The following is a 27,499-nucleotide window of genomic DNA, read 5'->3' as shown; positions in this document are numbered from 1 at the left end:
TTGGAAAAGTGAGGATAAAGTAAAAGGTAAGGAGAGTGTAGGAGAAGTTACTAAAGTTTCTAGAATAAACAGAAAGACAAAAACATTAGAAAGGGATAAGAATCTAACCTCCAGTAACATGGGGGCAACATAAATAACCCCACACGGTATACGGAATAAGGTCTGAAATTAGAAAAGTCATCTATGGAGGATGAGAGGTGACCTGATAGAGGTGTATAAGATGATGAGAGGCACTGATCATATGGATAGTCAGAGGCTTTTTCCCCAGGGTTGAAATGGCTAACATGAGAGGGCACAGCTTTAAGGTGCTTGGAAGTAGGTACAGAGGATATATCAGGGGTAAGTGTTTTTTTTTGTTTTTTTTTACACAGGGAGTGGTGAGCGCATGGAACAGGCTGCCGACAAAGGTGGTGGAGGCAGCTACGATAAGGTCGTTTAAGAGACTACTGGATAGGTACATGGAGCTTAGAAAAATAGAGGGCTTTGGGTAACCCTCGGTAATTTCAGAAGTATACATTCGGCACAGCATTGTGGGCTGAAGGGTCTGTATTGTGCTGTAGATTTTTCTGTTTCTATCTGGACCAGATGAACTACACCCCAGAGTTCTGAAAGAGGTAGCAGAAGAGATTGGGGAGGCATTAGAAGTGATCTTTCAAGAATCACAGGAATCTGTACTGGTTCCAGAAGACTGGGAAATTGCAAATGCCACTCCACTCTTTAAAAAGGGAGAGAAAGGGAGATAGTAAATTATAGGCCAGTTGGCCCGACTTCAGTGGTTGGTAGATATTAGAGTAAAATATTAAGGCTGAGAGGTTTCAGCATACTTGGAGGCACACGATGTAATAGGCCAAAGTCAACATGGCTTTCATGGAATAGATCCAGCCCTTTGAGCCATGCCGCCCAACAATCCCCAATTTAACCCTAATCTAATCACAGGACGATTTACAATGACCAATTAACCTACCAACCAGAATGTCTTTGAACTGGTGCTCCACAAGGTTAAGTCCCCAGCCCCTCACTCCCTCTCTGACTATGTTGCCAGATTCTGCTCTAACTCCACCTACAAATTTTCAGATGATACCATCATATTGGGCTGTCAGAGTACAAGAATGACATCAAGAGCTTAGCAACATGGTATCATGACAACAACCTTTCCCTCATTGTAACAAAACACAAGAGCTGGTCATTGACTTCATGAAGGAGGCAGTGTACATGCTCCTGTCTACATTAATGGTGTCAAGGTTGAGAGTTTCAGGTTTCTAGAAGTGAACATCACCAACAGGCTGTCCTGGAAATATGACTAAAAACATTATTAATGATTTTTTCTGAGGTCGATTGTGACAAACTATCACCACAAACAATGAAGAGGCAAGCAAAGATGAAGTGGACTCGAGGATTGATCCTTACTGGTGCAATGTGTTCGAGACAGAGTCAGAGATGGAGTTCAAGCGAGCGATTTGGAGAGTAGTTGAGGTGGTGGAGTTTCGGTGCCAGTCCACCTAAACTGGGAACAAGGTTGGATTGATCTAAGTGCCAAGCTGATTAGGAGAGGTCAAGAATGGCTTTGGGCTGAGTGGTAAGATTTAGGCCTAGAGTGCATTACTGTGGTGAGGCCCAGGTCCTAGTGCACAGCACAATCCGGTGTTTGGACGATTTAAATGTTGGCCCAGACAGACTGGAAAGGCAAGGTGCCAGGACTGGAGGTGAGGGTTGGGCTGATTCTGTTTGCTCTTCCATGATATTTACCCCTCTCTCTGCAGTGCTGAGGCTGTGAGACTGCTCTGTCTGCGAGGCACTTTGTTTCTGCGAGCTTTGCGGTAATTTGCCCCACTATATGACGAACTTAGATTGAGGCTATGGATTTATAATTTATACATACTTCAATCATAAATGTATTTTGAATCTTTGAACTTTGGTCCAACCACATAGATGTCATGGCCAAGAAAACTCACCAACACCTCTACTTCCTTAGTGGCCTGAAGAAATTTAGCAAGTCCTTATCGACATTTACCAATTTTTAATTGATGCATTATTCCAAGCATCCTAGCTGCATGTACTATGGCTCAGCACAGGGACTGCTGTGTAAGTGATAACCAGAAACTGCAGAGCTATGGACACTGATCAGCACATCATGGAAACCAGCTTCCGCTCCATCGACTCTGTCTTTCTGCCCCAGTAAAGCAGCAAGTGTAATCAAACACCCCACTCAGTCTGTACATTCTCTGTTCTCCCCTCTTCTATTGGGGAGGAGATACAAAAGCCTGAGAGCACACAGTAGCAGACTCAAGGATTGCTTCAATTCCATTGATATAAAACTATTGAATGGTTCCTCTGCTTGATAAGATGCGCTCTTGACCTCACAATCTACCTCATTTTGATCTTCCACTTTATTGTTTACCTGCATTGTACTTTCTCTAGCAGATGTTACACTTTATTCTGAATTCTGTTATTGTCAGAATTAGAATCAGAATCAGGTTTAATATCACCAGCATATGTTCTACCTCAGTGCACTGTGCAATGACCTGATCTGTATGAACAGCATGCAAGATGGTTTTTCACTGTATCTCGGTACATGTGGCAATAATAAACCAATTTCAATTCATTTTTCAAATATCAATACACTGGCACCTACCCAAGATTTAGGAAAATTGCCTATGTATGTCTTGACCATAAAATATACAGTAAGTTCAATTTGGCAGGTACCGTCACATAAACTTATTCATAATTATGAGCAAAGCTGAGTAATGAAAGGAATCACAAACAGTGTGATCAAGTCATGCCTACCATTAACCTAAGAGGTTTGTTAGGCATGATTTTCACCAGGGCCATTCAGTTCCAGATGGCATTATAGCTATGCTACCACCTGGTCTCTCGTGCATTTACAACAATTTTGTTCTACAGAGTGAAAACTTTACTGGACTCAAGGATTTTATTATACTGGCATTTAGTATCTGGTCTGACTGTCTTATGATCAATCATCTGTACAAGCTGCAACACAATTTACCGGATGCCATTTCCTCCTGTCCTAAGTAACAAACAATATTGCTCTTAATTAAGTTTCTTGGAATTCAGCAACTTAAGCAAATGAAACAAAATGTACTATTTTCTGAAGCGATATAAGCCAGCAAAGTGTGAGGCTAATAATTTACAAGCATACCAACACTAAATATTATTTGAAACACCTTAGCCAATCCAACCTGCACTGGAAATAGGAATGAGATCACATTTGCTGGATATCCATCTGTAATATGCTCTATATTTCCTGGGAAAGAACAAGCAGATCATGCCAAAATAACTGCCAGCCTTCTTTCAATATTTCTGTTAAATCTAAATACATCATAAAAGTAGACAACATTTATCTTATTTCATATCAGATATAGAATATGCTTTTAGTGCCAAAATAAAGCCAACGGTAATGGTTGTTTCTTTATTTCCCATGAGCAGTAAATATTTAAACGTGTACTTAATTTATTTTAGTTTGCATTGTGTCAGGGACTGATTGCATCACGTGTTGTAATTTGACCTCCAGACAAATTTCATATGAGGCATGAATATCATCGGTAATGACAATTGCAAGGGTCAGCGCAGCCCACAACTTTTATATCTTTCCATGTTATCAATTACCTGCCAATCAGCCAGTTCATCCTCCATCAATCTTCTTTCACTGCACAGCACCAATCCTCAATAATAAAAATCCACAAGGAGAAGAGGAAAACATGATCACTGTTAACAACCTCCCATTGAGGGCAGGCATCAATGGCAAAACTGACCAGCAGGCCCACTGATTGATCAAGGAAAAGTGTAAAGTGCATTCAAAGAGCAGGTCCTTAAAGCCAGCTCATGGATAATTGGAGAGCTATAATCACTGCCTTCCTCTATACTTAAAGGCATGCTTATAACTGGCATTTCAGTGTACTGGAGATAACATCAAAGCTGCCTCAGCAAAACCCTCTAAATCTACTAGCAAGATAATTCCAGTGCAGCAGCCTGAAAACATTACCAAAAGCAATATCCAGTAAGGATGATTACAGTACACAATCCAGGACATTCTAAAGCAGTGTTTTAGATGCCTTCAGAGGGTGAAGGCACTGTTTTAGTGCTTTTCTTGTGATCTCAAGACCCTGCTGGACATTGTTAACATGGAACGCTAAAAGTCCGATTTACTGATTTATTGGTGGACAGCAAGGGAGCTACGTGTGCCTTGTGCCGTGTATGACTGTTGGTACTGTGTTTCACACCTTGGCCCCAGAGTTCCTGGGTGTTCATGTATGGTTGAATAAAATTAAACTTTAACTTAAATTTGCCTCCAAGTAGCCTACTATTTCCCATAATATGTCTCCTGCAACATACTGCTCAAATTTGCCACATAACAAAAATGAGCAGTTGAACAAAATACCCAATAAGTTTTTCCCATTAATATACAAAAACATTAAAAGCCATCTCCAATGTGGCATATTTAACTAAACCTTTCCCTTTATCTCAGAGTCACTGCATCTAAGCTATTTTTAGGTGTTAGTAGCAATATTCTGCAGTGTCCATCAGAAAAAAGCTAATTTCTTTTTGCAATACAACCAGCTCAATTTTCTTGTTTCTAAAACACAATCTAAAATTTAATTCTTGATGTATATTGGTCTTCTTATTTGTAGTTAGATCTTGAATAGACTGTGACCATCATTCAAGGTGCTCACCTACATTTAGCTCACCCATCTCACTCATTTCACAACCCATAACCAACTACTGCATAATAGTTTTTTTTTTAAACACAGAGAATGCACTGATGCTGGAAATCCAGATTAACACACACATCACTTCTCCATTCCTTTCCATAGACGTTGCCTGACTTACCGAGTTCCTTCAGCATTTTATGAGTAATAATAACCTTTTGTTATTCTCCTGTTCATTCTCATCAACTACAGCTTATTTTCCAAATTATGAATAGCCACTAGCACATGCTATTTTTCCCTAAAGTCTTTTTAAGTCCAATTATTCTGTTCCTGTGAATATCTTATCCCTGCCTACTCTTGGCATTCACAGAATCATAAAATAGTTACAGCAGAAGGCAATCATTAGACCCATCCAATCTATCCCAGTTCCTTGTACTGCAATCCTCTCAGTCTTATTCCTCTGCTCTTTCCCTACAAAACTACAAATTATTCTATTTCAAATCCTCATTCAATTCTCCTTTGAAGGCATTGATCAATTTGATTTCTAAGGCAGCAAATTCTAGAATATGGTTACCAAGAAAAATATCTTTCTTCTCATTCTCTTTCTAAATTTTCACCCAAAAACCACTACATCTCCTAGCTTGTGTACCATCTAGTAAGGGAAACAGCTTCCTTCAACTTACCACCAGAATTTTTTTTTTTTTAACATCACATATACACAAGGTACACATATTCAATGTAGTATAATACAGTAAGTATACTTAAATTATGGTTACTACCATCTACAAAATGGTCAATACCCTGGGGGGGGCCCATGCTCACAGAAGTCCACCAATGTGCCCTTTGCAACCGTGTGCTCCCTCTCCAAGGACAGCCAGGCACGAATGTATCTTCAGAAAAGGGGCAGGCAGTTGGCCTGGGCAGCACCCTCCACTTTCTGCCACCTGGACCCATGAATGGCCCAGGACCAAGCCCACCAGGAGATCCTCCTCAAACTCCACCCCCTTCCGAACTGGTTCTGCACCACTTTCAAATATTTTTTTGCTCCAATGAGAACGATCCCAACTTCCCCAGTCTAACTTAAAAGCAAAAATCCCTGATTCACTGAATTATTCCAGCAAATCTTTTCTACGGCAACACGACTGAATCTGCAGATGCTGGAAATAAATAAAAAACACAAAATGCTGGCGGAACTCAGCAGGCCAGACAGCATCTATGGGAGGAGGTAATAATGACGTTTCGGGCCAAAACCCTTCATCAGGAGTGAAGTAACATGGGATGGTCGAGGGGGGATAAGAAGTGGGGGGAGGGATAAAGTAGAGAGCTGGGAAGTGATAGGCTGGAGGGAAATGGGCTGGGGGAAGGTGGAGAATTATGGGAAATAAAAGAGAAAGAAAGGTAGGGCTGGGGGGCGAGATTATAGTGAGGGGGGAAAAGAGAAAGAGAACCAGACTAAAATAATGGATAGGGATGGGGGTAAGGGTGGGAGGCAGGGGTATCAACAGAGGTCAGTGAGTTGGATGTTCATGCCAGCAGGCAGGAGGCTACCTAGGCAGGAGATAAGGTATTGCTCAATCGACCTGCGTGTGGCCTCATCTTGACGGTACAGGAGGCCATGGACAGACATGTCGGAGTGGGAGTGGTCTGTGGAATTGAAGTGTGTGGCCACAGGGAGATCCCGCCACTGCTGGAGGACCGAGCACCGGTGTTCGGCGAAACGGTCTCCCAGTCTGCGGCGGGTCTCCCCAATGTATAAATGGCCACATCGGGAGCACCGGATACAGTATATCACCCCAGTTGACTTGCAGGTGAAGTGGTGCCTCACCTGAAAGGACTGTCTGGGGCCTGGGATGGTGGTGAGGGAAGAAGTGGGGCAGGTGTAGCACTTCTTCCGTTTGCAGGGATGAGTGCCCGGAGGGAGGTCCGTGGGGAGGGATGGGGGGGGATGAGTGGACAAGGGAGTCATGTAGGGAGCGATCCCTGCGGAAAGCCAAGAGTGGGGGGGAGGGGAAGATGTGGTTGGTGGTGGGATCACGTAGGAGGTGGTGGATGTTACGGAGGATTATACGTTGGATCTGTAGGCTGGTAGGGTGATAGGTGAGGACCAGGGGGACTCTATCCCTGGTGGGCTGGCGGGGGGATGGGGTGAGGGCAGAGGTGCGTGAAATACGGGAGACACGATGGAGGGCAGAGTTGATAGTGGATGAAGGGATGCCCCTTTCTTTAAAAAAGGAAGACATCTCCTTTGTCCTAGAATGAAAGGCCTCATCCTGACAGCAGATGCAGCGGAGGCTGAGGAATTGAGAGAAACGGATAGCATTTTTGCAGGAGACAGGGTGGAAGGAGGAATAGTCTAGGTAGCTGTGGGAGTTAGTAGGTTTGTAGTAGACATCGGTGGATAGGCTATCTCCTGTTACGCCTGTGCCCCCTCCTTTTTGAGAATCGCAAGATTGCTATTAATTCAGGTCAGGAGACCCAGGAAATGAGAGAGAGACGTTTGGAATGTCTTGGCCCCTCGGCGATACAAAGCTACGGGAAACGGCCATTGTCTCTTGGAGACGGAATTGTGTATTGAGTACTGTACTTCATGGAAGCCCTCAGGGAATGGCCAAAAGTGGGCTGGTTGAGGGGAGGCATCCCTCCACCCTGATTGACATCTGAGACCCTGTGAGTCAGGATAAAAGAGGGTCTGGGGGAACAGCCCCTTCAGACGCACCAGAGGAGAAACGCTGGAAATCCCGTGACAGCGTTTAATAGCGACAGCCGGTGGAAGGTCCACGTGTGTCCTTTCCCTTGCCCGGGATTGAGGCCTTACCACGGAAGATGGCTTAGCTAAAGAAGAGATCACCACCGACGACATTTCGAAGGATCGACATCATAACAAGGGAAAACGGGCAAGTTCTAAAAACATTGTCTCGCTCTCCAACCAAAAGCTGCAGCTTGAATGAACTAAAGTGACTTTTATATTTCCATCGGACAATACGTTATCCCCTAGACAACGATAGGGCTATTTCTTATTGATTATTATTATACCCGCGCTTTTAGATTTAGTATTGACAACGTAATTATCTGTATGTTTGCATTGATATTATTTTTGTGTATTTTTATCAATAAATACTGTTAAAAAATAGTACCATCAGACTTCAACGTACCTCTCTATCTTTGCTGGTAAGTGACCCAGTTACGGGGTACGTAACACTCCAGAGATAGAAACAGAAAGATCCAGAAAGGGGAGGGAGGTGTTGGAAATAGACCAGGTGAATTTGAGGGCAGGGTGAAAGTTGGAGGCGAAGTTAATGAAGTCGACGAGCTCAGCATGCGTGCAGGAAGCAGCACCGATGCAGTCGTCGACATAATGCAAGAAAAGAGAAGGACAGATACCGGTGTAGGCTGGGAACATAGATTGCTCCACATGGCCGACAAAAAGGCGGGCATAGCTAGGACCATGGCTACACATTTAGTTTGGAGGAAGTGGGAGGAGCCAAAGGAGAAATTGTTAAGGATGAGGACTAATTCCGCGAGGTGGAGAAGAGTAGTGGTAGAAGGTGACTGGCTGGATCTGGAATCCCGGAAGAAACGGAGAGCTTGGAGACCTTCCTGGTGGGGGATAGAGGTATATAGGGACTGGACGTCCATGGTGAAAATGAGGTGGTGGGGGCCAGGGAACTTGAAATCTTTGAAGAGATGTAAAGCATGGGAAGTATCACGGACATAGGTGGGAAGGGATTGAACAAGGGGAGATAAAACAGAGTCGAGATAGGCAGAAATGAGTTCAGTGGGGCAGGAGCAAGCAGAGACAATGGGTCTGCCTGGACAGGCAGGTTTGTGAATCTTGAGTAGGAGGTAGAAACGGACAGTACAGGGTGTGGGAACTATAAGTTTGGTGACCGTGAATGGGAGATCTCCCAAGCTGATGAGATCGGAAATGGTTTGGGAGACAATGGACTGGTGCTCCCTAGTGGGGTCATGGGGAGACAATGGACTGAAATCTTTTCTACGCTCTTTCTAGGATACTCTTTTTTTTAAACCAAATACTCCCTCAACATGTTCTACTACTTTCAAAGATTAGTGAAAGTATGCCCATGTACACCCAGATATTCATACCCATGCATCACTTGTGAATTAGTCTTACCAGAGTTTATCTATATTAACTTACATTTGGCAATTATTTGCCACTTAGACGGCTGATGTACGTTTTCTTCCAGACTATCAATATCCATCCCCCTCATAACTTGCCTCTCTTGGAAGCATTTTGTATTTTTGAACTAAATTTCAAAACTTTATACTGTACAACTTTTCTAAGTTACTAACATATATTAAATAAAAACAATCCTCCTTACGTTGACACTTGGAAACCCTGGAGTTTACCATTCTCCAGTTTGAAAGAACATTTATTACAAAGCTCTGTTTGTGTGAAACAAACTTCCTATCCATAATCATAGTGTTCCTTTAATATAACTTGAAAGACCCCTCTTGGTGGAGGCAGACATTGGTTATGAAATGCATCACTGCCTTCAATATGATAGCACTGCTTTCGATCGATTATGAAAAAAGGTATTTCGAGATCTAGACCAGTGCAAAACTCATTGATCCTTGCCCTCTGATATACTTCTGAGATTTGAACTACCTGCAGCAGGCATTCCTAAGCATGGTAAAAACCCACCAATGTTCTCTCTGGAAAATTCTCCAAATTCATTGGAAGGAAATTTGAATCAAAATCAGTGCCTTCTCCCTGGCATCAAGGCCCAAATTATTCTCAGTCTACTATGTTTGGCAGGTTATATCAATCATATACCCAAAACAAGCTCTAAATTCTAAATCCAATTATAGGAGGAGATCATCACATGGATGAAGATTAATATATGCTCAAAAATTTCTTGAGAACACTCCTGGCAACTTCTGGTCTACTGTTCAAAGTAGAAGAGGAGATGTTCGGATAGATTTTAGAACTACTTTGATTCTGAGGGACTACCTAAGTAAAGTTCTGTGCCATTTCTATTCTTCCTAAATATATCATATCTTAATATTCTGCATTATAATTCACATTGCTTCCTGGATTTAAGTAATGCCATTGGTTTCAACATTGGCTGAATTTGGCCTATTCAAAGGACTCACTTCCCACAGGTCCTGATACTTGTGCCAGGTGAGCTGAACTTCAGTTCTTTGCGTCTCCTTCCCTATTATTTTTTTGCCAGCTTACTATTCTCCTCAAATGTTGTTCCTTTGGCAAGTGATAGTGGCTACTTTGTGTACAACAAAATCCCTCAAAAAGCAAGGAGGTGAAATGACCAAATGAGACTTTGTTTAAATGTTGGCTATCACACTAGAACAACAGACAGAGGGAGCTCCAGTTTATAAAGTAAAAGCTGACTCTTATACACATGCCTTATAGTCTCAATACCATACTGAAGAATCAGTTTAGATTTCAAGCCCTCAAGTCTCTATAGTACTTGAACATTCCAAGAAGCACAGTTCTAATACTTTTAATCAATATTGCTATGAGCTTTTTATTCAAAGGCTTCTATAATTAAAAGAATGCCAATCTATCTGTAAAGACTCACTGAAACAAAGATCAGGCTCCTCAGTTCTGTGATTAATATGACAACAGCATCATGCCATTTAAAGTCTATACCATGTTTAATGAATATCTATTAATGAATTACAAATTGCTGGCTCCCAAGATAAAGAAGAAATGAACAGTAAATGCTAATTAATTAAGGCAAACATTTTGCAAGTCTCCTTTACTTTTCTCATTATAAATAACAGGATGAAAAATACTTATCAAATGAATAATTTTCCTTCATTGAAATACTCTGAATATAGAATCCTTTACAGTAGTGGTCACCAACCTTTTGAAGCCCAAGATCCCCTACCTCGGCCTTAGTGAAAGACAAAATCGACTCCAAATCGATTAGTCACATGCATGCACACCGGGACAGAAAAGACCGGAAGTAAAAAACCTCAACCCAGAAGTAGAGATAATATATGAACACCAGGGGTCACCACCCTTTTTTGCACCATGGACCGGTTTAATATTGACGATATTCTTGCGGACCGGCCGACAGGGGCGGAGGTGTTAAACACGACCGGAATACAGCAATACTCGAAGCAGGTTCCTTATGTCCAGTCTATTCCACAATTTAGTTTTCGTCCACTCAGCACTTAGCTGCTGTCTCGCTTGCTCACGTTTTTTCCACTGAAAAAACTCAATGGGTTTGTCTTTAAGTGCAGGGTGCTTGAACTCAAGGGACCGAAGCAGTTTTGAGGGCTTCATTGCCTCATTAGATAACCTCCCACCCGCCTGCCGCCAGACACCTTGGCCAGGTGCAGCTGTTCCCGTGTCGGGGCCGCGGGTCCGGAGAGAGCAGCCAACCGAGCGAGGTGTGCGACAGGACACACATCCGCCCCCCCCTTGTTGGATCTATCGGCTGACAAAAGTTTGTCTCGAGGGATGACTTTCAGTAGATTGCAGCAAGGTAGCTGCTCTGCTAATTACAAAACCCTGAGTCCGAATTAGGTCGTCTGTGAATACTTTAGCATCAGGTTCCCCACGAACATTCGGTGTGGTAAACAGGTTTAGAGTAGCTCCAGGCCAGTAGCAACGGCACTTCTCGCTGGCCGCACAAAGTGGCCGGTTACCCAAGGCCAACCAGTGATCCCTGACGCGCTTGGGTAATGACCTTGAGTGTATTCAAGTTCAACAGTGGGCGTGACAGGGAACGGGGAAAGGTATAGCAGACTCATATCGTTTCCTTGCGGCCTGGTGGTTGGAGACCATTGAAGTACACTGTAGTGTGTGGCGGTGGGAGCTACACGCATGCGCAATAGGAGAAAAAAGAACGGAACTAAAACCCCGCAACCCGGAAACAATCTCTCAACATTATTTGTATATTTATTTTTCCTTTTTTTTTCAGGATCTACTGGGAATGTCTCAAAGATCGACCAATCGATCGCGATCAATGGGTTGGTGACCACTACTTTACAGTAATATACATAACTGGCAAATGTATGCTTACTATGATTTGGAAAGTTAATGGATCAAGGTGTCCATATTTACAAATTGTTGAAGGTATCCGGGCAAGTCAATTGATACCCAATGCTTATAAATGAATCAGAATCAGGTTTAATATCACTGGCATATCGTGTGAAATCAGTTTTACGGCAGCAGTACATTGTACAACATAATAATAAAAAATATAAATTACAACAAGTAATTATTAAAAAATTAAATAGGTAATGCAAAAAGAGAGCAAAAAAAGAAAAAAAAATACATGGGTTCATTGTCTGTTCAGAAATCTGATGGCAGAGGGAAAGAAGCTGGTCCTAAAATGTTGAGTGTGTGCCATCAGGTTCCTGTACCTCTTGATGGTAGCAATGAGATGAGGGCATGTCCTGGGTGATGGGGATCACTAATGATGGACATGCCTTTTTGATGTCTTCAATGCTAGAGAGTCATAGAACACTACAACCCAACCAGGCCATTCCAGACTATTAACCTACCTAGTCCCATCGACCTGCACCCCAGACTATAGACCTCCATACCCCTCACATCCATGTCCCTATCCAAATTTCTCTTAAATACTGAAATCAAACCCACATCTACCACTTCAGTTGACAGCTCACTGCACACTCTCACCACCCTGAGTGAAGGTTCCCCCTCATGTGTCCCTTTCACTCAAACTCAGTGGAAAAAGCCAGCTTGTATTAACCGTATCTATACTCCTCATAAGTTTGTATACCTCTATCAAGTCTCCCCTCACTCTCTTATACTCTAGGAAATGAAGTCTTAACGTATTCAACCTTTCCAAATAACTCAGGTCCTCAAGTCCTGGCAACATCTTCCCTCTGCCATCCAATTCCTAAATGGACATTGAACCCGTGAACACTACTGTACTTCAATTTTTAAACATATATTATTTCTGTTTTTTGCAAGATTTTTAATTTATTCAATATACATATACTAATTGATTGATTGATTTTTTTCTTCTATATTATGTACTGCATTGAACTGCTGCTGCTAAGTTAACAAATTTCATGACACGTGCCGCTGATGATAAACCTGATTCTGATTCTGATTCTGATTCTGACATCTTTCTATATTCTCAATTCTCTTTCAATCTTATTGATATCTTTCCTGTAGGCAGGCGATCAGAACTGCACGTAATACTCCAAATTAGGCCTCATCAACATAACATCCCAACTCCTGTACTCAGTATTTTGATTTATGAAGGCAAATGCGCCAAAAGCTCTCTTTACCCTCAATACTAATAAATAAGCTCCAAAACATGGGCCTCTGAACCTCCTACTGCAACTGGATCCTTGATTTCCTCATCGGGAGACCACGGTCAGTGCAGATTGGAAATAATATCTCCTCCTAATGACAATCAACACTGGGGCACCTCAAGGATGCTCACTGCTCTGCTCTCTATTCATGCTAACCAAGATGCCTTTCTTTACTGATCCTATTTCAAAGTTCAAAATCAATTAATTATCAAAGTCTATCCTGAGGACACGCACATAATGAATGAGTGACAACCTGAAGATTTATTTTCTTGTAGACATTCATGATAGAACAAAGAAATACAATAGGATCAATAAAAAACTACAAACACTGACAAGCAACCAATGTGCAAAAGACAGACTGTGCAAATACAAAAAAAGCAAATAATAGACAAATAAATAAATAAAACTGAGATCACAAGTTGTAGACTCCTTGAAAGTGAGTCTATAGGTTGTCTTTAGTGATCAGTTCAGTGTTGTGGTGACTGAAATTATCCCCTCTGGTTCAAAGGCCTGATGGTTGAGGGGTAATAATTGTTTCTGAACCTGGTAGTGTGGGTCCTGAAGCTCATCTACCACATTCCCAATGGCAGTAGCAAGGAGAGAGCATGGCCTAGATGGTAGAGGGATCCTGATGATGGTCACTGCTTTCTTCTGACAGCACTCTTTGTAGATGTGCAGAGTACTGGGGAGGGCTTTTGAGGGCTATATCCACCACTTTTTGAACTCTTTTCCACTCTTGGGCTTTGGTGTTTCCATACCAGGAGTGATGTGATCAGTCAGGATACTCTCCATTGTACATCTACAGAAGTTTGTCAATGTTTCAGATGACACAAACTTCTAAAAAAAAGTAGAGGGACTTCCATGTCTTCTTTGAAATGGCACTTACATGCTGGACCCAGTACATAACCTTTGACATCATAATGCAAAGGAATTTAAAGTTACTGACCCCTTCCACCTCCAATCCCCTAACGAGGACTGACTCATAGACCCTGATTTCTTCTTCCTGTAGTCTATATTCTGCTCTTTGGTTTTGCTGATGTTGCAAGAGAGATCACTGCTGTGGCACTCTCTCTTATATATGTCAATTCAACACCATTTTTGATTTGCCCAATAACAGTGGTGTCATCAGCAACCTTAAATATGGTGTTGGAGCTGTACTTAACCTCACAGTCATAAGTACAAAGTGAGTAGAGCAAGAGACTGAGCACACAGCCTTGTGGTGTACTCAAGCTAATGATGATTGTGGAGATGCTGTTGCCAATCCATACTCACAAGGGTCTGCAAGTGAGTAAATCGAGGATGCAATTGCACAAGGAGCCTTCATTTGCCTGCATTAGGACCTTAATCCTTTCCAATTTAAGTACCTACCCAAATGCCTTTTAAATGTTGCAACTATATCTGCTTCTACCAGCTCATTCCACATAACTACCACCCTCTGTGTGAAAAACCTGCCCCTCAGATCTCTAAGTTTTGCCCCCCCACCTTAAATGTATGATGCTACAGCCTAGAAAAAAGACCAAATTATATAAATGCCCTTCATCATTTTATAAACCTCAGTAAAGTCACTCCTCTACCTGTTGAATTCCATTAAAAATTAATTCAGCCTATTCAATTTTTTCTTTATATGCAAAGCTCTTCCAACATCCTGGTGAATCTCTTCTGTACTCTCAAATGCTACCTCAGCCTTCCTGTATTGGGAATTCTGGAACTGTACAAACTACTCTAAGTGTAATCTAACCGATGTTTTGTGCATTTGTAACATAAAATCCCAACTTTTCCATTCAACGGCCTAATTTATAAAGGTAAACATACCAAACATCTTTATCACTCCAATATCCAACAGTGTCATGTTCAGGAAGTTCTGAACTTGCCCCCAAGGTTCTTCTATACATCAACACTCATGAGGTCCCAACCTTTTACTGTGACATCCCAAAACGCATTACTTCACACTTGTCTCAATTAAATTCAGTTTGCCTTTACTCAGCTGATCTAAATCCCTCTCATCCAAATCATTTGTATTTATACAGTACAAACAACATTTGTCCCTTCTGTAATCCCTGGTGTAAATCACTAGTTAGAGACTTCCAGTCAAAAAATACCCTTCAACAACTAACCTCTGTTTATCACCACACTAGTCCAGAACTATTCCAATACTACTCTCCTTGCACCCACTCTAATTATGCAGCTCCATTGAACAAATAAGGGGGCTGTCATTTAAAACTGAGGTGCATGGAAACTTCTTCTCACAAAGGACAGTAAATCCCTATGAATTCCTTGCCCCCTGAGAGCAGAAAAGACTAGATTATTAGAAATTTTTTGGAGGAAGATAAATATTTGAAAAGGAAAGGCTTGAGGGGCTAATTGGCCCATTCCTGAAACTACTTCCTCACTTTAGTGTTTGTGGGGGAATTGCAGGCATAAAATAATAAGAAAAGCCAATGATAACCAACCAATTTCTCAAAGCATGATGGGATGAGTAAAGTATGCAACACTGTCAATTTGCCCTTCATCCCAACAATAATTAAAATTCTTTACTCATCTTGCAACTAAACCACAGACTGCACTTACATCTCTTTCTCAAATTGCTTGGTTTAGATAGTGCTGTTCCTTCTCCTGTGGTCTGTTTCAGGAGAGGGATTCTTGGGATGGCCTACTTACCATGCAGTGAACCAATCTATTAAATTTTTCAAAAACAGGTGTAATAAATGGAAGGGTGACATGGTAGTATGGTTTTTAGAGCAACACTTTACAGCAGCAGCTTTAAGATCAGGGTTCAATTCTTGCTGTTGTCTCTAAGGAGATTTACGTTCTCCCTCCAGCCTTGTAGGTTTCCTCCAGGTATTCTAGTTTCCTTCCACATTCTAAAGATACACAGTTGGGGTTAGCGAGTTGTGAGCATGGCATATTAGCATCAGAAGCATGGCAACACAAGCGGGCTGCCTAGTACAATCCTCACTGATTTGATTTGGCGCAAATGATGCATTTCCCTGCATATATTGATATACATGTGACAAATAAATCCAATCTTTAAACTGAATTCATCTGTCTTAGACAAATATTGGACAGTTGGAAATGGTGACAAATGACTGCATATGACGAATATTGTCAAAGTCAGTCCAGAAGTTGGTACCAGTCCTGCAATTCTTACATTGCAGTGGAATACTCAACCAGGATAAAATGACACGCATAACCCCGCTAGTAAGGCGCTGTGATAGCAAATCAAATGCTCAGCTGAAAGTGACAAGTTCTTTTACATCTTGAGATCAATTGTACTAGCAGCTTCAGAGAAAAGTAAAATATTTATATATTTTTTAAAAAGCTCAAAGGTATAATACACAACAAACAACATATCTAGTATTTTGTGATTACTAGAACTATTCACTGAGGCATTGTATAGGCTATAATAATAGACAAACTATTGTTAATAATTGGAGTGCACATTTAGCTCTTTGTACTCACCTAATGTAACATTCTTTGCAGTACTGTCATTGCAGGAGTGATAGTATTGTGCTAACCATACAATTCCTATGATTGCATATGCAAATTCTATTAGCACGATTGCTGTAAGACAAAATAAAGTACAGAGATTATTATATTTCTTGCTCCCAACGGATAAATCCCAGATTTAAGACGCATATGCAGAATGTATTACTCATCAGGAGACAATTTAAGACTAAATTTATTCACTCAAAAATCAATCAAGATTTAATCAGTGGTCTAATTATCTGAGTACTCTATGCAATTATTAAATGTTAAAATAAACTACCAATAACCAGTAACTCATTTCTGTTGACTTTGCACTGCCATTTCATTGCAAAAGTGGCCCATAAACGTGGCTAAAACCAAATGCTTTTTTTCAAGTCCGAGAGGTATCATCACAGATTTCCCAAATACAGTTCTCAAATATTCCATTTATTAACTTCATTTCAGCACCAATACAAGTTCATAACCATCTTTTGGCATTGTTAATATTATCATGAATTGGTGTGAATTCCTGGCCCTTAACCACCAAAAGTGGAAAAAGTGCATTACAAACAGCATCAGGAAACAAGTCACCTAAAGCAGAAGTCCTGCCCAAGTGGTGAAAGGAACACACCACCTCTCAAATAATCCACCATCTCATTGCATCAACATTTCCTGTCCAAACTGTGGCCAAGTCTAAGAGTCCACATTAATTTATCAATCACCTCAAAAACCATGGAGCTAAAGTGAAAGCAAATCACATGTGAATGTGAGGTATTGTTAAAGAAGATTTTTACAAATTAAGACAATGCTGAACACCGTGAGGACAAACAGATCCAGTCAAGGAGACAAAATTAATTTCACAATGCATGATTCATCAGACAGACAATTGCCTTCTGACCTCTACCAAAGATATAACCAGCCTCTGAGTGGTTTGCAAGCTTAGTGCAAAATGAATGTTTCTTCAATCTTTCCTAGTACAGGTAATAAGATAGCAAATTATGGGCATTATCCACAACTGATTATTTTATAGCAGCATACACTACAGTTTTAAATCTTGATGAACCATCCAGTTTCCTGAACATATTTTGTGATTTCATTTTCATGCTTTTATGCCTTTTACTCCATCATAATTTGACAAATTGACAAGTACAGATTAGATATTTGCAATAAAGAAAATAGAGAATGTATGAAATCTAATGACAAATTACATTAACACTTGCAAATATCTCCATACAATGACTGATTAATGGAAAATAGAAAGCTCAGTACCAAGCTTTAACCAATTAAATCAGACCAATCCATTTTCATTGTAACTTATGATTATATTCACTTGAAAGATAGCTTATGCTTCTGCATCTAAAATATATACATTTTGAAACAGTAAGCATGAAAAGGATTACAAATTCAATTTGGGAAGTTTTCTAATACTGTGGTAGGATCAAGATATTAATCTAGTTGTTATAACATTTTGAAAGATAATTTAATGTCCCAGAACAACAAATTACAACACACTACGATACTTTACAATATCTTACCCATTCGGATGTACAGAATGTACTGCATTGAATCACGTGGCTCTGTGTAAAGAATACTTCCTCGCATACTCAGCCAGATTATAGCAGCTTCGGATATCATGCAGGCAATGAGAATGCCTAAATAGCCTCTGCCATGATCTACCAAGTTGAGTGAACATGGCTCCTGAGGGCTGTAGGTTAGGCCAAATAGAACTACAGCAAGCACCACAAACCTGTGAAGGAGTTGGGGGGGGGGGGGGGGCGGGGGGGTGAGCAGAGAAGGCAGGGGGAGAATGGGAAGAAAAGATCAGGGAAAATCAAGGAAGAAAGAAGAAGGTGGGACAGAAAAAACAGAGAGAGATATTTAACAAAGTGATTGAAACTAATTAACATCTGTGTAATCTCTAGTCACACTTACATTTTTTTAAATAAATTGGTCAACAGTTCAGAAGTTAAATGATGTCCTTGGCATCCAGTACGAGTAAATCTAGGGTATGCAGTGACCAAGAGTGGTAGAAGTGGGCAATGGAGGAACACCAGCAAAATTGTAGCCAATGAATGTGATAGACAGACCTAGTTCACTGGGTACACTATCTGTTGGAACCACTTAATAGATATTGTTAAAGATCTGAATGGTTTAACCTTTGATCCCCTGTATTAATGGATTAAGTCAAACTGAGCATTATCTTACTTAAAATCTGATAGACCTTGCCCTAATATTGTGTATATAACCATAATTTTTACCTTTTTAGTTCAACTTATGCGTGAAGATTTTTAAAACTCTGGTGGGTTGACATGTAACTGTCACTGACAACATTTTCTGCATATATAGTAAAATAAGAGCCGTTGTGGGTGAACAAGACTGGCAAGAAAATAATATTGGCATTACTCACTCTGAAATATTTTGATGTTGATATCAAAACAGTATAGAAAAGTAATGATCAGCCAATTCCAGCTTCTATATTCAAACATACAGACCTAATTACACCATAAAACAAACTACTGGGAATATTTAAATCATTTTTCATTAATTTTCACATTGTAATATATTCCAATTACCATATTGAAAATGAAAGTGGCCCCGAGTTATACAATGAACGCTGACAGTTCCCATTTGTTTTACCATAATTTGGCTGTCTCCAACACTTAACAGATTAATTCAGTGTGCAAAAGAGTTACAGTTAAAGTTTAAATTATGATTTTGGATTACAGAATCATCACAGATTTTTTTCTAAGGAGCAAAAGGCAAAGCAAGTAAAGGATTAAAAGGATTTAAATGGCCAAGTAATGGAAATACCTATAAAATTACTGTAGACCTACAAAACGACCTCAGAAAGCTTAATTAAATGTTACCTTTATCTCAATGAAACTGCAATACAGGTGGCAGAATGTATATTTTGTTCATAAACCACTATGGTCAAGCATCATCTAAAAGGTCCTCTTCAAGTATATAACTTGGGAAGAACGTATTTGTATTTGATTTGTAATGGACCAATTTCAATGTTAAAAGGTCAAATCAAGCTTAGCACATTCCTTTTATTTATAAGACTAGTCATTTAAAGTAGGTATTCAAAATGCTAAGAGGATTCTATTTGAATTAACCAACCCTGTTTCCAAGTCCTGATTAAGGGCCTCAGCCTGAAACTTTGATTGCTTACTTTTTTCCAAAGATGCTGCCTGGCCTGCTGAGTTCTTCCAGCATTTTGTGTGTGTATTACTTTGGTTTCCAGCACCTGTTTTTCAAGCCATGCTCTTAAGAAATGAGCATATAATATTACACTGAAGTTGCAATGAAGAGTAGAATCTCATCTATCTGTTCATTCCAATGACAAATGATGTACTATTGACATAATTCTTAACCAATAATTTCTCCTCAATCAACGTGGGCAAGTTTAGATTGCGTACTCATTCAGCTCATCAGTGGCACGGCTATTTCTGTCCAAAAATATCATTGCATTTTATCCAATTGAATCTGATGCAATTCACCTCAACACGTTAAACACATGCTACGCATTATACGGGTGATTCTAAATAGCTTTGGTAGACCTATCACCCTCAACATGACACTGATTCAATGCATTAGATTTTGTTCAGCACTTTCAATTTAAAACACCAGTGAGCTTAACTTTGCAATGTTAAGTAAAAGATTGGCTCCTTTTGGACACACATACAAAGGAACACATTTGCCAAACCCTACTCTGTCATCTCTATGCCTCATTTCCGCCTACAATAAAAAGATTCAAAGCCTCTGCTACTACTGCCCTCTGAGGAAGTGATTTCCAATAGGAAAAAATAATCCATCTCTTTTATAAATTGGTGATCCTTTACATTTAAGCATTTTAGTTTTTCCCACAAGAAAAAAATAATGTCTCCACCTCCATCCTATCAAGACACCCCAAGGCCCGGCGAGTTTCATTCAAGAAACAGCCTAATCAATACAGCCTCGCCTGTCCAGTCTTTCCTCCTAAGATAATTTATCATTCCACATTTAATCTAGTTAGCCCTCAATGAACTTAAACAAGGTAGCTACTACAGTACGCAGTACTCCAATACTAGTCTCACCTATGCCCTATGTAACTGAAACATAACTAGCTGTCTTTTGAGGGAAAGATTTTTTTGATACTTCCCTGAGTTTTCTGGCAAAGAGGAAAGACTACGGTAAAGATGCTTAATTCTTTATTGCGTCTTCAAGACAAATTCACGTAATTGTGACAATTCCAATTAAATTCCACCTCATTTTTAGTCCATAAAACAGGTCATTTGGAGGAGTAAGATCAATTTCATTGTAATTAAGAGAAAGACACTTACCAGGTAGTGTGAATGAGGAAGAGGAAGATTCCTGGCAGGACCAAGTCATCACTCCCTACTGACCAGCGCCGCCTGAAGATCACAATCCCTGGCATGATCTCGGCCAACAATTAATTTGTTCATTAATGCCAGACTCCTACAGGAAATAAAACAAGCAATTTTTTAATAGAACAATTCTTCCAATCAGACCAAATAAAGACTCCCAGACCTAATTTTGTAAATGACGCACATAACATTTTTATTTGACTTCAAAAATATCCCACTACTACTGCAGAATCACCTATAAGGCACTATTTAATATTTACTACAATATAACCAAACAATTGTACTTAATAACTTTACCATCCAGTTTAACTACATATTGAGACTTCCTATTAATAAAATTCAACTAGTCAGATTGTAATAACTGTGCTACAAAAAAGGCAGATTTAAAAACATATGCTGAGATAGAGAAACAGAATAAGCTGAGCAAAACAATTATATCTACTACTATAGATTGTGTAGCTGTGTATCGATCACTTGAGAAGTTTCTTTACAACTTGATAATTTGAAGAGGGAGAATGGGACAACTTGCAGAACTAAAATGGAACCTCAATATGATAAAACAGCCTGATTAAAACATAAAACTATGTAAAAAGTAACTCCAATACCAGATTTTATGACCTGAAAAGAAGAATTAAGATCATACGACATGGAGCAGAATTGGGCCATTCAGCCCATCGAAATGGCTCCGTCATTTCATTATAGTTGATCCATTTCCCTCTCAACCCCCTTCTCAGCTGCCATCCCCATAACCTTTCATGTTCTGACTAATCAAGAACCTATCAACAACCACCTTAAATACACCCAATGTCCTGTCCTCCACAGCCTTCTATGGCAATGAATTCCACAGATTCTCCACCCTCTGGTTAAAGAAATTCTTCCTCATCCTGATCTAAATGGACATCCCTCTATATTGAGGCTGTGCCCTCCTGTCCTAGACTCCCCCACAATAGGAAACATCCTCTCCACATTCGATTAGTTTCAATGAGATCTGTTCCCCACCCCCACAACCGGTCTTCTAAATTCTAGCGAGTACAGGCCCAGAGCCATCAAATGCGATAAACCTTTCATTCCAGGAATCATTCTCGTGAACCTCCTCGGAACTCTCTCCATCGTCAGCACAAACATTCTCAGATAAGAGGCCCAAACTGTTCACAAAACTCCAATGAGGTCTCACTAGTGCTTTATAAAGCCTCAGCATTATATCCTTGTTTTTGTACTCTAGCCCTCTTGAAACGAATGCTAACATTACATTTGCCAACTCAACCTGCACGTTAACCTTTATGAGAGCCTGCATGAGGACTTCCAAGTCTCTTGGCACCTTGGATTTTTGAATTTGCTTCATGTTTAGCAAATAGTCTACTCTTCTGGTCCTTCTATCAAAGTGCTTGGCCATACACTTCTTGATACTGTATTCCATTTGCCATTCATTGCTCATTCTCCTAATCTATTTACATCCTTCTGCAGTTATGCAGCTTTCTCAATGCAGCCACCCTATCCCTCCACGTATCCTTGCACTGTCCACAAACCTGGCCACAAAACCATCAATTCTGATTTCTCAATCATTGACATAAACATACAAAGCAGTCCCAACACCAACCCCTGCAGAACACCACCAGTCTGCAGCAGCCAATCAGAAAAGGCTCCCTTTATTCCCAATCAGCCAATGCCTTATCAATGCTAGTATCTTTGCTATAATACCATGGGATCTTATCTTGCTAAGCAGCCTCATGTGTGGCAACTTGTCAAAGACCTTCTTAGAATCCAAATATACAACATCCACTGATTCTCCTTTGTCTATCCTGCTTATTATTTCTTCAAAGAGTTCCAACAGATTTGTCAGGCAAGATTTTCCCTTAAACTATGCCCTCTTTGGCCTATTTTATCAAGTGCCTCCATTTTGCAGTTATCAATGGATTGACATTGAGGAGAGAAACATTAAACATAACAAAAATACACAAGAACAGGCAGGGCAAAAATCTGTCCATTTATATTTTCTTTGGAGATTTGTGAATTTGGAAAATATTTGGGGATACACAATAAATGGCAGGTATGGAAGAACAGATGGAACACATATGTTCACAGATCATTAAAAGTAGCCTTAAAGATCACTAACAAGTCCAAAAAGCAAATGGGATGTCTTCCATTATTAGCCAAGGCATTGAATGTAAAAAGAGTGGTGAAATTATACTTTAATTTTATTCAGCAATCATTTAACAGTAATTATTGTGTATGATTTTCATCACCTCATTAGACCATCACGAAAATGTGATACTGGAGAGAGTGCAGAGGAAATTTCATATCAATATTTTCTAACTAGAAAATTGTGGCTATGAGGCAAACCTATATAGGCTATGGTTGCTTTCTTTTGAACAAACACAGCTAAGATACATAAAATTCCTAAGAATCATAAAATTATTAAGATGCTATCATAAGCAAAAATGCTGTAAACACTCAGCAGTTCTGGCAGCCTCTGGGGAAAGAAAAACTGAGGGAAAAAAATCAATTCCAAGCCTGGTTAAGAGAGAAAATAGTTTGTAATAGCAGAGAAGTTAGACAAGATATGGCTAGAACAAAGGCATAATCTCTGATAATGAAAAAACAAATGAGTTACTGAAGCACTTAAAAGCATATTATGCCTCTTTATCTGTGTTGTGTTGTTAATAACAGGATGAGTAGGCAAGGGTAAAATAATGGACAGAGGTGGATATAATAATCTTGGTAAACCTCTTCTGTACCCTCTCCAAAGCCACAACACCCTTCCTATAATGGAGCAACCACAACTGTATGCAATATTCCAGGTGCTAGATTTCTATAAAGCTACAAAATAACTTATTGATTTTTGAACTCAATGCCTCAACTAATAATGACCTTCTTAACGACCCTATTAACCTGTGGAGTTACTTTCATGGAAGTATGAACTTGGACCACAAGATCCCTCTTGCCCTTAACAGTGTACTGTCTCTTTACATTTGACCTACCAAGGTGTATCTCTTCACACTTTTCCAAGTTAAACTCTATCTGCCATTTCTCTACTCATAACTGCAACTGATCTGTATCCTGTTGTACTCTTTGCTAATCATCCAAGTTCTCCCCAACACCACTAATCTTTGTATCACCTGCAAACTTACTAACCCAACTATCTATATTTTCATCCAGGTCATTTATACTTCTGTTTAATTTAAGATCTCCAGCAGTTTTATTTTTATTTTCAGTTACAAATAAAGAAGATAGATAAAGTAAATCTGAAGGAATACTTCCTGCAGCAGACAGGTGTGGTATAGAATTATTGGGAAGATGAAAAAAGAAATCCCAGGTTTTAAGAGTGGGGAACTCTCTACCTGATAAAGAGGAAGGGTATAAATGTACATTGTATTTAAAATAAAACTTGGAAGTGAATATGAAGAGCGGTGACTGAGCAAGACTACATATCAAGTGCTGGAAGGTGGCAGGGTAGCAGTTTTTAAATTGGCAGGCACAAATGGGCAAATGGCCTGCGCTGTAAATTTCTTATGACTCACATTATCATTATAAAGCAACTCCCAAAAGTAGTTAAGCATGAAAATCAAGTTGGCACACAAGTTCCCATGTTTTTCCACAAGCTCCACTTCAATAGCGCCTCTTCGAGAAGTTCATTATTCAAAACCATGATGCTGTAAAGTTACAGCACTGAATTTTGAAGTCTGTTGCAAAACGTGAACTTAAAATACCCCACATCTACCCTCATCTCTGAAAATCATAACTTATATTTTTCAAGTTATATGGAAGCCTAAAAGCTTCCTACTAATCTAAATTAACTGCATCATTGGATAATTCACCTGCAGCACTTACCATTACTCAAACACTAATGATCACTCTACCATGATAATCAAACAAATAATTTGGTACTTTACTCTAGGGCAAGAAATTGTGGCCTATTCCACATATTACGTTGTATGCAATACCTGCAATTTAGAAACCATTATGAAAATTCTACTTCAATGAAAATAACCAAACACTTCCAAAGTAACTACACAGTGGATACATCATTTTTCAGAAAAAATAATTGGCACTTCACCATTTATCAAGGTCATAATAAAATTACTACAATACTCCCATATATATGACTTCTCTTGATATTAACAAACATTCAGTAATTAATTAGTATATTTATAAAGGTGCACTATATATTTACAGTGAGGAAACAAAGTCCAAGTCCTGTAAAGTTCCAGCGTTAGTCATAGATCCCCATAACAAGGTGATGTCAGCATGAGTAGTATTGACCCAAGGATAAAGTAAACACACCTTATGTTAATATCCATATTTGCTATCCACAAATCTTGTTTGAAAATGTAGGTGTGAGCCATCTACAACTCAAGGCTGTCTCAGCTATGAGTGAGAGAGCAGGCAAAGAGACAACAAATGCAATTAGAGGGTGGGAGATAAGCAAACAGCTAGAGGGAAGGAGATAAGCAGACAAATTAAATAACCTAATGGCCAGCACATTAAACAAAACCACAAAATGTGAGATACCTGTCAAGTCAGTGTGAGTGCTTGACAACAAAGAAATCTACAGTGTTCTTCTTTATTTAAATGCATGGAAGTTTCTTTATAAGCATTTTGCTGCATTTTTGTTATTGTACTCTCACAAGTCATGCCAAACTATTGTGGAGCCAAAAAAAATTTCACATCCCTTTAAAATAATCAGTTCCCCAAAAGAGCGTATTTTCTAAATAAAAACTTCCAATAAAGACTTGTAATTCATTGATGATGGCCTTGAATGACCATCTGTAGGTTTCACACTCTGCATTTCATGGACAATCTCAGAAGTTTGCTTATAAAGTCCAATATTTTTGAAAAGTAAAATTAACATTAGTGTATGCTTCAAAAAAAAGTATGAAAGCTGCTTATAATATAAATACCTTAAATCTGCAGTCCCAAACCTTGTGGCACATTCTGTTTTTGCATGATTTCATTTCAATCCAGTTATACACACCTTGAGGCCAACTCAATTGACTGGGAATCAATTTCTAAAAACTGAAATGCTTCAGAATGTGACTGCATATACAGTAAAGAAACCTGTCACTCCTGCTGGAACAGTAAACAACCAAACAATATTGCAGTCTTTCTGTAGACAATGTTTAAACTGAGCATCAGGCAGAACTGCAACGTAGAAAGGAAGTGACGTCAGAACAAATTCAAAAGGCATGAGAATTTGAAAGTCCCTCTGTTGGAACCTGCTACTGTTAGCTCCATTACACAGCTGCTGTTACTAAACAAGAAAATCAAAGAAACACACACAAGCAGTATTATTTTTGTATTAAAAGCAAAAGTCACGTTGAAAAATCCCTTAAGATTTTGAAACTAGATTCTTAGCTTAAATTTTAGTGAAGCATATTGATCTCAGTATTTCATAATGAATTTCAACAGGGTGTCCATTCAACAAGCAGAGCAACTGCCTATGAACAGCTTCATTGTCTGGATTTTCAGACACCAATTATCCATAATACTCTACATCTCCAGACATTGAAAGGTTATCAAATTAAAGATGCTGCTTCATTAGCTTAGCCAGTCTTTTACTGCAGAGCATTTTTATATTAGTTAATAGAAACGGATATACAGGTATGAATCATACTGATGATTCAACATTTGGAGCAACAATACTTTTAGAAACATGCATTCCTGAGTCTGTATATTCTACAATCACTTTTTGTGACTATCATAGGGCTCAGATCAATCAATGAGCCATGAAAATATTTGGCACTGATCCCATCTTGTCAAGCCAGATTGTGGCTGGTTCACTGTAAGAGTGAACAAAAGTGAGAGTGCATGGAGCAGGCACAGGGAAAGATAATGAAGGAAACTGGCACGACGAGAGACAGAGAGAGACACACAGACAGAGAACACATTAGTTGGACCTGGAAAGAGATAGTGTATGAGAAAGAAGATAGGAAGACAATCAGCATGAGGGGGGAGAGGGAAAGAGGGGGTAGGGGGGAAGGGGTAGAGAGGGGGTGAGAGGAGGGAGGGGGAGAGAAGGAGTGAGAGAGGGGTGAGAGGGGGTGTGGGAGAGAAGGGTGTGAGAGAGAGAGGAGGGGGTGGGAGAGGGAGGAAGGGGTGGGAGAGGGAGGAGGGGGTGGGAGAAATAGAGGAGAGAGGGAGGGAGAGAGAGGGGAGAGGGGGGAGGGGGAGAGGAGGGAGGGAAAGGGGGAGAGGGAGAGAGTGGGGGTGGGGGAGAGTGGGGGTGGGAGAGAGAGGGGGAGTGGGAGAGAGGAGAGGAGGGTATGTCAGAGAGAGGGGGGTGGGGAGAGAGGGTGTTGGAACAGAGGGGTGGGTGGGAGGTGGAAGAGGTGGGAGAAGAGGGGGAGGGGATAGTCAAGATTGATATTTGCGCAGACATGCAACTGGTTCGCACTTTTTAATCAGATTCATCAGCTTATGGTTACAATATGTGCTTTTCCATCCTCAGGACTGTAGTATTTGAGTGAAATCAAACAGGAAGATGAATTTTGAAACAAATTACCAAAAACCAGACCTGGCACTAGATCACCGATATTCACTGCCAGTGTCTGAAGTCATGACTCTTGATCACCATGACATCTACAACTTTGACAAACTTAGATAGATGTGCTGTGGAGTTTATTGATTGACAGCATTACAGCCTGATATGGAAACACCAAAGGAAATTCCTACAAAAAGCAGTGGATTTGGCCCAGTCTATCACAGATAAAGCCTTCCTCACCA

The 27,499-nt window shown here is 40.0% G+C and overlaps 1 protein-coding gene across 7 annotated transcripts in view; it reads right to left on the bottom strand.

Moving 5' to 3' along the window:
* Nucleotides 1–27,499, bottom strand: part of dagla (diacylglycerol lipase, alpha) — a 350,361-nt gene that overhangs the window by 134,387 nt on the left and 188,475 nt on the right. For 6 of the 7 annotated variants that reach the window (XM_073049359.1, XM_073049360.1, XM_073049358.1 and 3 more), the window contains 3 exons: nucleotides 20,735–20,870; nucleotides 17,948–18,159; nucleotides 16,407–16,508 (listed from right to left, as the gene is read on the bottom strand). In XM_073049359.1, the coding sequence (XP_072905460.1) occupies nucleotides 16,407–16,508; nucleotides 17,948–18,159; nucleotides 20,735–20,829 (409 nt within the window). In that variant the 5' untranslated portion in view covers nucleotides 20,830–20,870. Of the gene's footprint in view, nucleotides 1–16,406; nucleotides 16,509–17,947; nucleotides 18,160–20,734; nucleotides 20,871–25,677; nucleotides 25,756–27,499 lie in introns of those variants that run through there. The other variant, XM_073049363.1, reaches the window with a different exon arrangement.

The sequence above is a fragment of the Hemitrygon akajei genome, chromosome 6, assembly GCF_048418815.1.
Source record: "Hemitrygon akajei chromosome 6, sHemAka1.3, whole genome shotgun sequence".
Taxonomy (NCBI): domain Eukaryota; kingdom Metazoa; phylum Chordata; class Chondrichthyes; order Myliobatiformes; family Dasyatidae; genus Hemitrygon; species Hemitrygon akajei.
This window is presented reverse-complemented; position numbering and strand designations above follow the sequence as displayed.